At 46.6% G+C, this 18,430-nt stretch overlaps 1 protein-coding gene across 7 annotated transcripts in view; it reads right to left on the bottom strand.

Annotated features, from left to right (window-relative positions):
* Window positions 1-18,430, bottom strand: part of LOC122392581 — a 158,099-nt gene that overhangs the window by 59,957 nt on the left and 79,712 nt on the right. For 5 of the 7 annotated variants that reach the window (XM_043387629.1, XM_043387630.1, XM_043387633.1 and 2 more), the window contains exons 2-6: window positions 14,922-15,381; window positions 14,170-14,396; window positions 13,593-13,790; window positions 13,211-13,468; window positions 10,595-10,756 (exon numbers count right to left, since the gene is read on the bottom strand). In XM_043387629.1, coding sequence (XP_043243564.1) covers window positions 10,595-10,756; window positions 13,211-13,468; window positions 13,593-13,790; window positions 14,170-14,396; window positions 14,922-15,379 — 1,303 coding nt within the window. In that variant the 5' untranslated portion in view covers window positions 15,380-15,381. Of the gene's footprint in view, window positions 1-10,594; window positions 10,757-13,210; window positions 13,469-13,592; window positions 13,791-14,169; window positions 14,397-14,921; window positions 15,382-18,417 lie in introns of all 7 variants that reach the window. The other 2 variants (XM_043387627.1, XM_043387631.1) reach the window with 1 other exon arrangement.

Here is an 18,430-nt window from a genome sequence, read left to right as displayed (position 1 = left end):
GGCCGACACGGGTCCAGTTCCCGTACAATATCTTGGTGACCTCGGGTCCGACCGGCACGGGGAAAACAGCATCGTGTACAGAATTGAACGGGCTATCGAATGGTGTGCAGTGCAGGGGATGGCGCGCGCCACGTGCACCGGGGAGGGCACTTTTATGTGGAAAATTGACGTTTTGGACGGATTTTGGAGTTTATATTATTTTCAGGTGACCGTTAAACGGAGCGAGTTGTAACAACGCCTATTGCCAAGAGAAAGGTACCGCCTCTCATGGAAAAATTGTGAAAGGCTGATTGATCCAAATCAAGGTGGTACAAATCACAGGAGTAAATGGTGTTTGCCAATTTTGCGCCACTTTATTAATCACACGGGTTTTGCTGCATAACCTGATACCTTTGGCAATTGAATATGGTACCATTTGATAGAGCATTCAATTCTGTTCAATATTCACTCTTCATTTTTGCATGATTAGCAACAGTATCCTTAAAAATGTAAATGTTCCAAACCATTACATTGTCATTTTTAGCGAAATTCATCGATGGCCCTCAAAAGACTTCACGCCCGTTTTCGAATCATTCTAAAGTAGAACGCATGATAATACGACATGGGCACCTCGATGCGATGTATCTTTTTTGTTTTCTTACAAAATGCTTGGCCGTCAAAAAGCAATCGAACGAAATGGATATCTACCAACCAAATCGACACAGACCAACCCAATACCCACGGGTCAAAAAATCCCCCATTCGCGTTGCGGAGCACGCGGGTAACCCTAGTTTTCCTCCATTTTAGATCGGCTCATCCAAAGCAAACCAAGGTAAGTCTAGCTAGGTCACAGTTGAAAAGAGCAGTTAGGCTGTCGTCAGATGAAGATGCCATGAAGCGGAGCATCGACAAAGTTTGTGAACTGCTGGTGAAAAATGGATATCCAAAAAGGCTAGTGGGTAGAATCAAAGAGGAGGTACTTAGATCTAGGAAAAGTCATAGAAAGTCAAGAGGCAGTGAGGGACGGGGGAAGCGGGACAGAGAGGGAACACATAGTTATCTCACTCTTCCGTACGTGAACGAAACAATTTTGTGTAAAGTAAAAAGGGCAGTGAAAAAGTCGAATCTGAAGGTTCACTTGGGATGGTACGCCCCCAAAACCCTAAAGAAGGCACTCGTTTCGTCTGCACTGACCAAAGATCCGTGTCCAGCGGGATCCAGGTCGTGTGCGACCTGTGAAGCCATTACGGCGGGTAAATGCACCGACAAAAACGTTGTATATGAACTGACCTGTAAACTTTGTGACGAGAGATATATCGGTGAGAGCAAGAGGCCATTGAGACTGAGATTTAATGAACATTGTAGGAGTATGTTGAACGCCACTGAATATACACCCATAGGGGACCACTTTAGAAAGAAACACCCAGCGTTACGCGGCACGGGTGGACATCGATAGCAGCGCCTCTATCGGTCACTAGGGAAAGCTGGGCTGTAGGCGACGAAATACCGGCTGAGTCACACGTTGAATAGGTTTATAGACATCCGTCTTGTGAAAAAGTTGGACTTTTGCCTTCAATATTTCTACAGGCAATTTTAGAAGAGTCTTCACATAGATTACAAAACCGTTAAGATTATTGTATTCACTTCAAGCCTCCCCTATTGTTCTTGATGATGCAGGAACTATTTCTAATTAGTGTTTCTAGCTTAGTAAAAGAACATAGGTATTGTGCAAACGATGAAAAAAGCATAAATGGAAGATTTTAAATGCAATTTTCTCTAACAATTAATGGTAAATTCTCTACATATCAAGGGAAAGGTGCATGCTAACTGATAATTTAAAGTTCTTGGGGCCAGTTGTTTTCTTCTTTTCTTACGTCGCCCCAATGGCCGCGAATACACCTGTGATAACGCCTATCGGAAAATGATCGCGACAGGGCTGCGTTAGGAGTAGCTGTGCTACGACGAACTCTAGATCATCCCGATAGAAAAATCACTGAATCACTCTACATCAGGGACAACAAGCCCAAATTAAATGAAAACATGATGTCTTGGCCTATTATTTAGGTTCGCACTCCTCTAGGTTTTAGACAGGTTATAGGCGCGATTCGTTAGTTCTGAGTGTTCTGCGTCGCTCTTTGGTATTGTTTACTTGTATGCTTTGTGTATTCACATGAGATAGAAGTGTTGCGAAATTCCAGGCGAAAAAGAAAAAAAACTAGGTGTGAAAATTGTTTAGATGTGTGTCATATTGTTGAATTGTTTATTATGTGATGGTAGGCACTATATATCATGACTAATGATAATGCAGGCATTTGACTGTGTTTTATTTAGTGGAAGTGTATCTTGTAAGGCGCATGTGCTGTCAAAACTCTATTTTGAATGAGTCGATTTGGCGTCGATTATTTAAAATGTGTCTCATTTGAATTTTAAATGTGATTTGACAAAGATCCGTGATCGAAAATTTATCATTTCTGTATTTGACTTTTTGTAAAATATATCATACATACAATTTCAAGGAGAGGTCATTCACAAAGTATTTTAAAGTACAAATGCTCCTTGCACAAGCACTAAGAAGACTGAGTCGATTCTTTGTTTGAGTCTGGAAATTTGAATCGATTCATCAAACGACTCATGATGTTAAATTTAATTGATTCGAATCAACTCATGAATTATCAAGTTCCTCGATAAAATGATTCGAATCAACTCATGACTCGAGCAACTAGCCAACGGAATGATTCGCATCAACTCATGACTCACACATTTTGATGAATCGATTCAAATCAACTCATGACTCACACGACATTTTTATTGAACTTATTTCATTCAACCCATGACTCACTATAGGCATTTGTTGATTATTTGACTCAAAGCTATGATAAAATGAATATGCCGCATACCACAATTGTATTAAGCAGCATAGTAGCCTTGACCAAAGATTCAAGCAGCTACCTAGTAGGACTAGGTACATACAGGGTCTTTCATAATGAATGTTACTTTTGAGCATTTAGTTAGGAGCTCTTAATTTATCACTTCCGGGTGAATTTTATACGCGTATTGTTGCAAATTGAATAGGGTTTTGTCCCAAAAAATAAAAAATTCACAACGCCAATTTTCCTTCACGGAAAAGCAGAGTATGTCGACACCACTAAAACGCATTACGGATTACGGTCGACGGACAAGTCTTCATCCATTGGCTCTCCCCTGGGTCAACACTGAACGGGGTGGCTTACCTCAGGCTGCTCAAGGAATGCTTCTGCCTCAGGTCAGGGACAAGGTTCAAAGAGACGGCCTGTGGTTCCAGCAGGATGGTGCCACAGTGCACACCATGGCAGCTGTTGCGCCAGTGGCTGATCGAGAATTTCGAAGAGCGCGTTATCAGCCGCCTCACCGAGCGACCATGGTCACCACAGAGTCCTGACCTCTCCCCGCTGGACTACTGGCTTTGGGGAGTCGCATTGGCAGATCTGAGACAAAACCCTCCTACAGCCATCCACTGTGAACCACAGTGGAGAGGTTTACTGGAAGCCTGGACCCAGACGTTGTGAGGCGCGGGGTCGACACCTTCGTCAGAGGGCCGAAACGTGTGCCTTAATTAAGGGCGATACAGTGGAAAATTCCTGAGGAGCATTAAAATGAAAGTTGTGTGTGCAAAAACGCTAATGTGTTTTTGTTTCATGTGATGGTACATATTACATGAGGAACATATATGTCCTGAGAAATAGCTCTTTCAAAAGTAACATTCATTATGAAAGACCCTGTAGGTACCTACTTTGGCAAACATGGTTGATGCAGTTTCCAGTTCCTAAGTCCCAATTCCACTTTTGAATTCTAATATTCCTGCAGATTGGGCTACCTATTCTGTAGCAGACTGGTCACTGGTCAGTCTTGCTTCAATTTCTTATCTTGTCACCTACAACAAAGCAAACAAGTTCTAACTGCAAGCAGTCCAGAAAATACTTCAAATGTTTGTACACATCACTTCCATTCAGTTTGCTGTACACACCCAACAATATTTTGGGCTGTAGAAATCAAATACCAATAAAATATGAGGTAAGTATGACTGAAATCCATTAATAATGGACACAAATCCAATTGAAGCAAGGCTGACCAGTTGCAAATCTTACCTGCCTTTTCAAAGACATTGACATACCAATTACCAAAGTCACTGTGCCCACCGGGAATCGCGGTTCATGTCTGATACCCATGGCCTTGGTTTGATATTTAAATGCATTTCATAACTCAATCAGCTTTGAAATTATTTCTATCTGTATGAAATGAATCTAAGGCATTCTCCAGAAGCCGTGATATTGAACAGATTTTTAGCCAACTGGCGCCGCATGGTGGCGCTAGCAGAGGGTATAACACTAGCGCTCTACTAGCGCCATCATACGGCAACAGCTGGCAAATAACTGAGTCAATACCAATGCCATTCTCCAAGGCCAATGATTCCGTGTTGATATGAAAACGGCGCATTTGAGCGTCATATATGCTAAGCCTTACGCACGCTAATCTACTGCATAAAGGTAACAATTTTGGAACACGATCGGGAAGAGGACAAAGTCTCCACTCTAGCACATACTAAACGCCTAATGACATTGATACAAAGGCCCCGAATGCATTGACGAGTAAATGTGCATCAGGAACGGATTTTCCTACTTGTTCATCATAGTGATACGTTTGTAATACGCAATTACTCTGCTCATGGATCCCAGCTCAAAGACGCTAAGATCAAAATCAGGTCAGTCCCAGAAACTTTGGTTTTTATTCTATATCTAAGTACTAACAACAAATTATAGTTTGTTTTCTACGTTAATGAATTGGCACTAAGTCATGATCGCAACCTTGCGGTACTTTAATGCCATTTCGATTTTGCAGTACTTTAACGCCAACAAAATTTTGCAGTGTTTTAACGCCTGCTTTGTCTTGCTATTGGTGTCGACATTTCTGGCGGACATTACAGTTCTATGCACTGAGGTTGGACGCCGGTGAAAACAGGGCGCCGGAGGGCATATTAGTCACGTGACATTTGGAGCTTCTCCCCCTCCGTGGGCCTTATACGCGTTTCTACGTACTAAACGTCACGTGTAAATTGATCAAAAACGAACCTTGATCAAATCGCCCCAGGCGCCCTGTTTTCACCGTCGTCCCTGAGGTTTTATGTTTCTCTATTTTGATTTTGATTTTCTGGTTTGGGACGTTATATAGTTGATATTTGAAGGACTTATGTATTCCATTCTAAAAACGAATATCTTTTACCAAGAATATTAGCAAAGGTATCAGTATATTTATCTTGTTCCATGTTTGATGTTAGGTTCTGACTGATGAAGTCACTGCTCCATGGATCCCCAGTTCACATCATTTTTAGCAGCTGTAGTAAAAGGGGCTTAGGTGAGCATGAAATTCATTGTTCTTCTTACGCCTTATATTATTAAATATGACCTGAATCTGGTTCTAAAATACAAACTGTGAAGCGAAGTGAAATGACCATGGCATGAGTGTTTTACTTTGCAACACAAGGTTGCTCAATTGGAAAGAAAATATTTTCTTCTTGCACAGTACACAATTTTCCAAATGAATTTCGGGAACGGGTCCATCTGGTTCCAATGCTGACCTAGACCGGGTCTGACCGGTTCTGGAAATGTGCCAGTCAGACTGGGTCGGGGTCCGGGTCCCAAAATTTTCCAGTTTTGCCACCTCTAGTACCTAGGTACCAACTGCCAAATGCTTTTGGCTCATTAGGCGCCTGTGCCTGAGCCTCTGAGGCTCTTGTAAGTCTGAAATATGGAGTTAAGTGATGGCTAAAGCTGAGGGGGTGATCTAGCATTGATTATTAGGGTGTTGATGGTGACTTGTAAACGACTCATTTTTTTTTTTGAGTCGATTCTTTGAGTCTGAAAATTTGAATCGATTCATCAAATGACTCATGATGTTAAATTTAATTGATTCGAATCAACTCATGACTCATCAAGTTCCTCGATGAAGTGATTCGAATCAACTCATGACTCATCGAAAAACGGTTTGATTCTGAGTCGATTCACGAATCAACTCAGATTCGTTTACAAGTCTGCTAGCCAGTACTTTTTTTCAGTACCAAGAGGGGATTGGAATGGAGGGGAGAGGAGAGGGGAAGGGAGGGAGTGGAGGGAAGGGGAGGAAATCGAGGGAGGGAGGGAGGGAGGGAGGGAGGGGGAGCGAAAAAGTGCGATGAAGGAGACGGGGAGAGGAGGGAGAGAGACGGATGGGGAGGGGTAAGTAAGCATACGATTGGATCAGTGATCGACAAAGTCAGAGAGCGGAGAGGAGGGAGTGAAAAAGGGAAAGGAAAAGAGGGAGAGAGAGCGAGAGAGAGAGAGAGAGAGAAAAAAAGCGGGCATTATGGACGGGACGGGCAGGGATTTCTATATAAATGTTCAAACGACGATTAGCGCCGGTAGGCGCGGGAGGGTGACCTGGGACGGGCAGGGATTTCTATATAGATGTTCAAACGACGATTAGCGCCGCTAGGCGCGGGAGGGTGACCTAGGACGGGCAGGGATTTCTATATAGATGTTCAAACGACGATTAGCGCCGGTAGGCGCGGGAGGGTGACCTAGGACGGGCAGGGATTTCTATATAGATGTTCAAACCACAGTGTATATAAATAGTTCAAACGACGATTAGCGCCGGTAGGCGCGGGAGGGTGACCTAGTTATTTTAGATATTTTATGAAGCTTTTACCTGCCTTTACCTAGGCGTTATTTCTTTTTTTATTACCTGAAAGAATTATTGAACGTTTGTCTTCAATAGCTGTAAGGTGCTCTCCTAATGACCAGGTGAGATTGATTTGAAAGGGATGTGACAATGCAACATGGTGCATTTTCTGAAGCTGTAAAGCTCATGATGATGAAGGAACAATTGGTACCTATAATTAGTATTCTGTACCAGAGTGCAAACTCCCCTACGGCAAATGATAAAACCATTGCAGGTTTTCAAAGGCTTGACCACTTTCAATGTTGCTAGGCATCCTTTGCATGATTTTTACAGGCTAGACTGCTTATCTTTTTATTTAAAATTTTATATTTGAGTACTTAAGATTGAGCTTGAAATCTCACAGCCGTGGCCACTGGCCGCAGCCGTAGCCGTGTTCTTGGAGATATTTGCAGCCGCCCCGCCCCACAGCCGTGGGGCTGCAGCCAGCCGCGGCTGCAGCCGGCCGGTGCAGACCTCTACTAGGAGTACACTCCTAGGGACAAGAGCACACCTCGAGTAAGGGGCACACCTCTCAGGTCTGGAGCACACCCCACAAATCAGAACACGAATATATTAACCCTCACAATGCTGGGGGTGGGGGGGGGGAGGTGTTTGAACACCCACTGTGCTTTTTGGCTCGTCTTATCATAGATCTTTTCTGCACATTCTGTGTAAAATTTCAGACCAAGGTCACTCAAGGTCAGGCTACCAGGTCACTGTAAGTGACTTAACCTCATAAAAAAGTTTCAGTGCCTGCCACAGCTACACCCAGGGAGGGGCCCGGGAACGATTTTCAAGTTGGGGGGGGGGGGGGCGAGCCTAAAATACCTGACATATGCATATGAAACAGTGGCGTAGCTGGGGCTCTAAGGGGACACGTACCCCCCCCCCCGGCTCCCCCCACCCCCACCCCCAATTGGGTTCAAAGGGACCCTCGGGTCCGAGGGTCCCTGCGGCGCCATTTGACCGCTGAAGGTTAACGATGACCATATCTCGACTCAGAAGGGGCCCATGGGGCTCGTTAGAACACCTCATGGGCCCTAAATAGCCACACTAAGATCTCCATAAGGGCCCCACTCCGGCTTCTGAGGACCTCTTGCGGCTTTAAGGGTCCCTCGGTGGTCTCCAAAGGCCCGTTACTGGCCTCTGAGAGCTCTTATCGGCCTATGAGGGGCCAGTTCTCGGGGCATTTCCCACATGTGATGTTCCCACACTTATTTTTCTTATGGCCGAAGAATAACGGCAACTTTGGGGGCCCTCATCGGCGCCTATGAGGGCCCACAGCGGTGTCTCTGAGGGTTTCACACGCCCAGCTCTGAGTGCCTACACCAGTGCCTATTTAAGTCCTATATCGGTGGCTCTGAGGACCCAACGGCCAACACCTGCGCATCTAAAGGCCACCCATTGGTGACTTGAGGGCCCCACACCGGTGACTCTGAGGGCCCCACCGGCGTCTGACAGTACCATGCCGGTCTCTAAGTAAGGACCCCACAAAACTTCTTCTGCCGGCCTAAGGGCCCCTTGCCGGTCACTGAGAACCCCCTGCCGGCTTGTAGAGGGTTCGTGTCAGCGGCTCTAAAGGCCCAACTCCCGTCTGTAACGGCTCCACAACAGCGTCTATGAGGGCCCACAGCAACGCCTGTAAGGACCCTCACCGGCGCCTCTGAAAGAATCACAATAGCACCTCTGAGCGCCCACACTGCCACCTGCATGACGGCCCCAGTGCCTCTAAAGGCCCCTTACCGGCGGTTCTGAGGGCCCTACGCCGGTGATTCTGAGGGTGCTACCGATAACCGAAGGCACCACACCAGTCCTTAGTGTCGCTGAGCTTTAATCCCATACCAGCCTTCCGAGGGCGCCACCTAAGTACGCACTCATTGCCCCACACCCCTCCCTCACACCCGGAGCGTGTAAACTGTGTTGTGCCTATAGCAACGATTTTACCACGGTTGTACGTTATGTGCATATTTCTCAAAGTTGACTCAAAATGGTCCAGCATAAAATATGGTCTGCCAAACTTATGGCCAAGGTCAGGCCCAAACCAAAGCGGGATGACAATAGCAGATGTCGAATCGATACTGTATCAACAGAAACCACTCAGATGGCAAGGAAAATGCCGTGTGTTGATGTTTAGATGTATAAAAGAAACAAGAAGGAAAGAAGTACGGAAAAGGGAGGAAAGATCTTTTCTCGCTGCCTCAATGTTGAGGGGGCGTCGCCCCCTCGGCTCTCAAGTTGGGGGGGGGGGCGGGCAAGCGCCCCCGCTCCCCCCCCCCCTTGTTCCCGGGTCTATGGCTACACCCAGTGATAGATCACTTTAAAACTTCAATCAATTGATAAAAGCAACAATACGTACAAATTGTGTATCTGGAAAGTTTATCGGTGATCTAAGGTCATTTCAATTTCACGATCTCTCCATTGGTCAAAGGGAGAAAATTGAAACTCTTTTGGACGAACGTCATTCTCAACACTTTCTAGCATCAAATTACAAGTAAACATGAAACACTAAGCCGGAAAATGGCACCCGTAACCCCTCGTTATGTCTCTGAGTTCATCTCGGTCACAAATGGTGTCTAACAGTTTTTCGCTATTAACTTTTGATAGAGACACGCTGGAGCGATGAAAACACCTAAGATGTGTTTGGCAGTTGGCTCGACGATATGATCGACTGATATGCAACATGACCTTTTCCGATCAAGTCATGACTTTGACCTGAGGTAAAATTTTCAACTTGACGTTTTAAGGTCAAATTACAGTCCATTCGACGCGTCTTGGCGAGAGGAGACACGATGCTGCTAAAAATAAGGTTGTTTATGTTTTGAGTCAAAAGTTATCACATAAAAGCTGTTTCCGCAAAAACAGTCCTTTTGGGCAGTTTTTCCCGTGCAGGCTAAACCGTTGACCTTAGGTCAAATATGAGACCATTACGCAGAAAGACCGTTAAAAGAGCTATTGAATGCGCTTTTCCACGACGCTGTAGCTCTATCCGTTCATGGGCTATGCGCTCGTTTGTCGAAAGTTATCGCAGTTTGACCTGGAAAGTGCCTAAATTTTACCTTCGGTGGCCTCTGGTAACCTGAACTATGACCTGACCTAAAAAGTGACTGATGTAGTTTACTCATTATTTATGACGCTCTTTGGAATGCCGCCTACGGCTTGTCGTTACGTGGCCCAGGAGCTGAGTTAGAAGAAGAGGGGTGTTCACCCTTCCCCCCCCCCACCCCCCCGCAGGGCGTGGAAATCCAGAACCCCCAGCGGGTGGGGGGGGGGGCGGGTTAATAACGTATGTACCTACCGCAAAAAAGGTTCTACAATATAACTGGTAATAAGTGAAATATGAGGGCCCTCTTTGGCAGAGGGGGCACACCCGGCCTAGTGAGGGGCACATCTATGCCTAAACACCCCCAATAGTTTTTTTTTTTTAATCGACACCCATGTGCTCAAGCCTTATTAGTTATTGAGGGTGCTCAATCTAGCATTTGGGGTGCTGAAACACCCCTAATGATATACAAATCCACACCAATGCAGTACGATTGTGTACCGTGTACCCTGTATGTACAGCCCATCGCTAAAGTAATGTAGGGTTTTACCAATCTCAACGGTTGGCTTTGACTGGCGATTGTTTAATGCGGAGTGATCGAAAAGAAGATGTCAATAGCTAAAGTTGCAACTGCAAGGGTGACGATACATATAAGCTACATTCAATTCAAAGTTTCATTGTAGTCTGGCTAATCGTTCCTAAGCTTCAGAAGCAGAACATACCCATGACTGAAACCCCGCATTACTTCTGCTGTGGACTGTATGTACATACCTACGTAAGGGCAGTGTCACCCTGTGCGTCTCCTGAATCCGATATGCCCACTATTTCGGCGCTGCCGGTGCTTACCCCGTTTGGTGATGAACAGCTTGGTAGGTTGGCAGGTGATTGGACGGGTCGCCAGAACAGCCAGCTGGTCCAGGAGTGTGTCCGTTGGTATCTGGATACTGACACCTAGTCCAGATGACGACCATCTGGAGTGATTCAATGACCACCAAGCCATCCCAGATCCTGTGGAGAGCGACAAAACCATCACCTATCAACTGACCGTGAATAATCGGACATGATTTGATATATTCGAGCAAGTGACAACAAGCACAGAATCATAAAATACCAGACGTTTCAGCCACACTGTGCCTTCGTCAGTGGATGAGTAAACGAATATGAATACATGAATATCAAGTTATATATGATTATCACAGCATGAAATATATCAAGATGATCTAATTGCCTTGCTAATTGGTACATGTACCAATTGTGTACATGTACATGTTTTGAAACCCATCAGTCAAAGTCTAATTTCCGTCCAATGTCCGGCATTTTCGTTGAATTTCCGTCCAAAAAACTTAAGTCAGCCATGTGTCCAAATTTGTCCGAAAAAAAACGTATTGATCGGCATCCAAAACTGTCATTTAAATTGTTTATATTGTAATTTTACCAGCCGAAAAATGTTCATTATATTGAGAGCTTAACTAAGCTTTCCATTCGCCAATCGATGCTTGCACGATTACTTCATAAAAATGCTGACGTGTAGTAAGCCATCGTCCAATGTTGTCCAGTCTGCTACCTTTGTCCAACGAATTCCGAATGGGACATTGGACAAAATCAGAACTCCAAATGTCCAGGCTCCGATTGGCACCACTATAACAGATGAAGTAAGGTTGGGAGAGTTTTTATTGAACGGAAATTATAGAAGTTCTGTTAACTGAAGAGAGGCTACTACTGTCAACTGAACGATGTGCAGCGTGCAGATATTGATACTCTGCAAGTGGTTTGCTTGTTGTGTTGATTTTTCAAATGAAAGAATGTTTAGAATTGTTCTCCCTATTTGTTTATGTGTGTTCAAATTATCCCACGGTGCACCGTGGGATAATTTGAACACACTGCCTTTATGTGCCATAAAAACGATAATCTCGCCAACACCGATGTTGTTTGACCCATAAACAAATAGGTGTTCAAATTGGCCCATAAACAAATAGGTGTTCAAATTGGCCCACCGCGGTGGGCCAATTTGAACACACCGTGACTTGGTGGAGAAGTGAGACTACATATGCTATCCAAGGTATGCTCGGCTCGTCCAAAAATGAAGGTTCCATGGTGAAAGGAAGTGACATTTGCGCTACTGAAACAGTTTTCCTTCATCCAGGGTTGAGCTGGAATTTGGTACGACGGAGAAGACGTAAAAATATTTTCAAATTACCCCACCCATAGACCACTATATACCCGGACCGGTATATTGTTTGTCCTAATGTATGTACATATGTAGATGATTATTGTCGCTACCCCATCGATGGATGACTGTCGTCTAGTGCTGAGTGTTCTTCCCCCCTGCCCGCATGCTTGTTACCTATTATACTCGGATCTAAGCCGTAATCGCCACGCCATATATGGAAGGCTTTTGATGTCAATACATACGAGTCAATACATGATGTCAATACAATACTCGTAGATACATACATAACTGCTATTCCAGCTCAAAATCCCATGTTAACCCGCGCCGGGCCGGGGGGATGTTTGAACACCCCCTGCGGTTTCTCGCCGATATCCGCCGCTGTTTTTGGCACACCTGTTCGGACATCTTTTCCGCACATGTTGTGAAAATTTCAGGCCCAGGTCGCCCAAGGTCAGGTCACCAGGTCACGCCAAGTGACCTCACCTCAGAAAAATAGGAATGCTCGTCATAGCTACACCGACTGAACGATTGCCTTAAAACTTTCAGCGATTGATAAGAGTAACAGTATCTATAAAATGTATATCTCGGAATTTTGATATCAGTGACCTAAGGTCAGGTCAATTTTGTGGCCTCTCCATTATAAGTCAATGGGAGAAAATTGAAAAGCGTCTGTTTTGCACGAACGCCATTCTAGACACTCAAACATCGAGATGCAGGTAACATTGACATACTGAACCGGAAAATGGCAACTGTGACTCTTCGTTAGTGTTACGTCCCCGAGGTCATCTCAGGTCACGAAAAGTATCTAACAGTTTTTCGCTAATAACTTCTGATAGAGGCATGCTAGAGCGATGAAAACACCTTTGTGTTCGGCTTGACGTTACGGAGCGACTGATATGCAGCACGACCTTTTCCGGTCAGGTCATTAACTTGACCTGAGGTCAAGGCCGATGAACCAGAAGCCGGCTGCCGGGTACCTAGTTGCCACGTTGATTTGCTCCCTCATGGTAGAAAGATGAGATACTAGAACCGAAAATTGCTTTGTTTGTAAAAAAAAGTGATTTGAGGGCAAAAACAGCTTCTAAAAATATTTTGAAGAGACAATACTTCAGTTGTAAGGATTCTAAGGCCTGAAAGGGTAGGTATTTTCCAGGTACAAAATAGCTCCCACCGCGAAAGTTCCGTCGTGAAAACGGCCAGTACAGACCAACAGTTACCTATCTGAGCTAGCACGATTTGTCCCAGCAGGCAGCAATTACTGCGTTCTACCAACACACCACGACCCTTCTCACCAGTGATGTCCAGTCTCTTCAGCGACTGGGGCAGCAGCCGCAGCCACTTGCCGGAGCTGTCCACTGGTGGGCTCACATCGAGCCGCTCCAGACCCTTCAGCGGCTCCAGCAGCGCCTCCAGCTGCCAGTCGTTGATGCCGGCCGGCGGCGTCAGCTCACGCAGACTGGAGGCGTTGGCACGCGCCAGCCTGCGCAGGGCAGAGACCCGCAGCTTGAAGCCGCGCAGGTTGGCCTTCTCCAGGGCGTGGCAGGTGGCCGCTGGAATAAAGCAACACCAGTCAGTGAAGAACTGATCGCTCATAATTCATATGGACAAGGAATGACAGTTGCAGCGGGACAAAGCGTACCAGTTCGTGTGTAGCGCGTTTCACACAGGACTCACCGACCAGTCGGAGGTCGGTGTCCGTCTCAGTGGTCGGCGCCTGCAGTTCGGTCAGCTTTGGCTGGTCCTGCACCTTCAATACGAGCTCCAGGCTCGTGGCCGGCGCAGGGACCTCTCCACCGCGGGTTTGCTGATCGGTTAGCTCCCGCCGACGGTCGCTGACGATATCGTCAACGGCGGACCGCCACCGACGGCAGACTGTCGGCACCGACGGAACAATGGGGATCGGGCGGCACCGAGACCTTGACGGGAGCGTCAATATTCATAACAGATAGCGTTTGTATTTGTATTTATAAACAGTAGCCATTCTAAAAAATATCATTCCGAGCGGCCCTAATTCACATTAGAATTCCGTGCCTTTCGGCTCCTATGCTGGACTGCATGTGATATATTGTCCCATGCCGAGCTCGCCGGTTTCATATTGTCCCATGCCGAGCTCGCCGGCTCGCCGGTTTTCGCCGGTAAAGGAAGAACTCCACGAAGGACTGTAAGTATGTCATAATGAAGCATGATCATTGATCAACGCTCCGTGCTACTACAATGCCCTACATACATTGCCAGTTGCTGAAGCACTCACCCCGCCTGGCGCGGAACATCTCCCAGCAGTCCATCTTGCTCAGCACCATCTTCAACAACTCGTGGTCCAGAAGGCAAATGGCAGAGGCCCATTGCGGTGCAGCCTCTCGCACGTCAGCGCCCGCCAGTCCCGCCTCCTCCTCAGCTTGGGTGATGACGTCACAGTTTCTGATGGCGCCACACTTGTCACAAGTGTCCCCCTTCGGTGAAGCCACCTCATCGCCGTCACTGTGGCGAGATGATGTCAGTGTGACGTGGTGTGACGTCATCAGAGCTCTCAGGTCGGTCATTAGGCAATAATTTCCAGAAGTCTCCACTTCCAAGACAGCACAGTAGGCGTACCATCGATCTGTGAAAGCCCATCTAGTGTCCCCTCCCCCCAATCCCTGTGCCACCCAGCAGCCTGCTGCCTCACAGTCACTCACAGACAAGTTGTCTACAAAACCGAGTTGTCTCTTACAAACTGTCTAGTATCTAGACAACCGGTTTGGGTCTTATATGTAGACAAACTGTCCATACAACCGGTCAATATTTACAGACAAACTGTCTACACAACCGGGTTTACTCTTACAAGCAAACTCTCTACACATCCGGGTTGACTCTTACAAACTGTCTACTCGTACACAACCGGTTTGACTCTTACAAACTATTCGCAATCCCTTACAGTCAAAACCGACTTACTTCTACTGTTAACCCCCTAACGTCATCCCACCGACTAACCCCCACCCCATCCCTGCTGCCTCCCAGTCTCACCTCTGCGAGCGGTCGGATGGCGCCGCTCGCCGGCGGACCTCCTGCCGCAGCTCCTCCACGACGACCTGGCGAGTGGTGCGCTCCTCGAGGACAGCCTGTCGCAGGCGGACCACTTCTTCACGTAGATGGACCACCTCCTGACGCAGTGTGGCGTTGTCTCCCTTCAGTGCGGCGTTGTCTCTCTTCAGTGCGGCGTTGTCTCCCTTCAGTGTGGCCTTGTCTCCCTTCACTGTGGCGTTGCCCCCCTTCAGTGTAGTCACCTCCTTCTTCAGTGTGGCCACTTCTCCCTCCAGTCCGACCACCTGTTCACTCAGTGAGTCGCAGTTTTTCTTCAGTGTGGTCAGTTCCCCATCCAAACGGGCAATGCCCTCTTGATTACGACGTGTCAGTTCCTCCTTCAGAAGTGCCATCTCTTCTTTCATCTGGATAACCTCCTCTTGGTGCTGCCTGGGCTCCATTTCTAAAACATAGAACGTACGGTATATAAGACTGAGAGAACGGTGTCACCTGAAACAGTCTAATGGTCGTAACGGCATGTGCCTATGGCTAATCTGTGAGTTTATGATTTTTTGACACATACCGTTGTTGGTCTGAAACTCAGGAGTCATGACGTCACCAAAACCTCAATCTTAATTTTCCCAACCGATTTGTTTGAAATTTCATCGCAATGAACTTCAATAGATTCCCTACATGCAACCAGAATTTGGCGCTGCTGCGACGCGCCGTTTTTTTTTTTTTTTTAGCTTAAGTGCGGCGAAAGAAGTGGGGCGTTAACTCATCCAGCAGCTAGCGGGTAAGGTAACGAAGTTTTCGAGGCACTATGATGCAGTACGTAGAATAACCCCTTTCCTCAGCCCTGATCCGGCTAGACCCTCTCTCATAACGAGTGGATGGGGGGAGATACGACTCCTGGCGGGGCTTTTACAGAGCTAGCTACTTTGATACGTCAGAGGCTGGTGTAGGCGTGCTGCGTGAGCCACAGTTGGTTCGTACGAAGGTTCATGTCTGTTTTTCCCCACCCGCCGTGAACTGAGCAGAGGGTGTTCACGGACTCTCTCGCCGATCACCTCCCTCCACAACCTCTCCCCCTCCCCCCCCCCCCCCCCCCCCGCTGACCCCCTGACCCGTCTACCGCCGACACCGAGCACCGGCCAGCCGACCCCCGGTGTCGTGTCTCCGTCGGCTGACTCGGCCGTGGATCAGCTCCGTGTCTGTGTGTTCAGGCGGCAGAAACACCGGTAGAGAGCAACTGGAGCCGGAGAGAGAGGGAAGGAGGGAGAGAGAGAGAGAGAGAGAGAGAGAGAGAGAGAGAGAGAGAGAGAGAGAGAGAGAGAGAGAGAGAGAGAGAGAGAGAGAGAGAGAGAGAGAGAGAGAGAGAGAGAGAGAGAAGGTGGAAACGGCCCGCCGTACCGGTCAGATCTCCGAGCCGTGGTCCACATGGACGTGTTTCCCAGTATACAGGCCGTGGTGAGGCACAGCCCTCCTTCGCTGCGGGTTACCTATCAGTGGTTACCTATCTGTGATGAGGCACAGCCCTCCCTTACTGCGGGTTACCTATCAGTGGTTACCTATCCGTGGTGAGGCACAGCCCTCCCTTACTGCTGGTTATGGAATCAGTTGAGTTAATTTTACATCACTGAAAAACTGATGCCAAACAAGGATGACAATTGACATCGTTTGGTTTCGCTATAACAAAACTCAGTATCCGATTGGCATCTCTAAAAGGAACCCTCTACACGTTCTTAGTACCTACAAGGTCTGCTGCTGTAGGTCACCAGAGGTCAGCAATTCGTGATGTCAATTGGAGATAAACTGGATACCGATACCAAACCAAATGCCAATCTAAACCACGAGAAAATCGGAGTAACTTGGACAGCAAGGAAAAATGCCTAATTTCACCAAACCAAAAGCCTCTTTTACAATAGCGTGGATTTATAATGCCTACCAAAAATTCAACAAAAAAAAAACATTTTGATTGCAATACCAAACTCGACCTGACATATTTCCTCCGACGAGCTCCTGGTAGCTAAGTCGTCTCCATGGCAACCGCCAGCCGAGCCCAAGAGAAGAAAGGGACTTCCCCCTCTCTCACGCGCAGCGGAGCGAACCGCGCCAGGGGGACTTCCCCGTTCGGTAAAACTGAAGCTGAGGGCCCGTTTTTAGATACAGTATATTGAATATTGAATATTGAATATTGAAATATTGAAATGATCATTTCAATATCATTTCAATATTGAAATGATGCTCATTAGAGTTGTAAACACCACGATAACCCATCGAGGCCAGGTCTGCACTCCTTATCAAACCTTGACCTAGTCCGGCCAAAACTAGCCCAGCCTGACTAATCTTTACCTAACCCAACAACACTTCACTCTGCACCCAAGGCCCTATGATACCCCTACAACTACCTAACACTGAATAGCTACCACTGGCAGAAAGCTATCCAGCAGATTACGTCAGACTGATGGGAATGTGTCACGTGACCTCACCCCAGCGGATTACCTCAATGTTGGGTGCGCTGATAAACATCGTTATTTAGATTTAGGGCATGGAACCAGAACAGAATCTATGCTTGTTCAACTGTTGGAGCTCAGCATTCGGCCCTGCCTTCAACACGGTACCGTGCCGCTGAGGACTAGACCCTGGAAAATACCCACAGGTCACACAAAGACCACACTGTTTAGCCAGCCCAGTTGGGGAAACTACGAGGCGAATGTCAAAAAATGGATTGGTCAATAAATGGACTTTTGATGACCATATATGGGCATAAATGCAGCCCCCGCTACTAAGGGTGAAAAACGGTATAACAAGCCGGTACTTGCGGTATGCGTCCACTTATTGGAGAGAAAAGGCTTCCATTTTTCACTAGGAATCAGTGTGATTTGATTCAATTCGGCGAAATGACTCGAAAATCGCGATGGGAAAACGGCTTTTCTGCAGGTTCTGGGCGTCACAATCAGCTGGCCATTCAATAAATGGATTGGTTTTATGAAAGAAAATTGTTAAAAGATTTTATTTAATTACAATAAACAAAAATATTTAATTCTTAAATAATAACTTAACTACAATTAGAAAAACCATAAACAAAATAATTAAAATAATAACATTTTAAAACCACGGTACCGCTTACATTTTTTGGCGCGTCTGTTTCAATCCGCCATATTTGCCAATCACGGTTTGACCTTGCGTTGTAACTCTGCGATTTAGAGCCGCCAGTTAATTATGCACCGGGTGAGTGTAGGTCTTGTGTGGTTAAAAAACATTCTTATGCCTTATTTTTTCATTTGAATGCTAAAATTCATTGAAAAGATGAAGTTGTCTGATTTTATGACCATATATGGTCATCGCCCCGCCCACTCCAGCCGCTGATTGGCTAATCCAATTTTTGTTTGGCTCCTCGTAGTTTCCCCAACTGAGCCCCCCCCCCCCCCCCCTCTCATCCCCACAGATGTGTGACCGTCTGTGTCACCCTTCCTCTGACCCTCTCTGACCTCACCTCGTCTCCTCTG

The sequence above is a fragment of the Amphibalanus amphitrite genome, unplaced genomic scaffold (genome assembly GCF_019059575.1).
Source record: "Amphibalanus amphitrite isolate SeventyFive unplaced genomic scaffold, NRLGWU_Aamphi_draft 000492F_arrow, whole genome shotgun sequence".
In the NCBI taxonomy this organism is placed as follows: Eukaryota; Metazoa; Arthropoda; class Thecostraca; order Balanomorpha; family Balanidae; genus Amphibalanus; species Amphibalanus amphitrite.
Note: the sequence above shows the minus strand (reverse complement) of the source record. Positions and strands in the feature narration are given on the sequence as shown.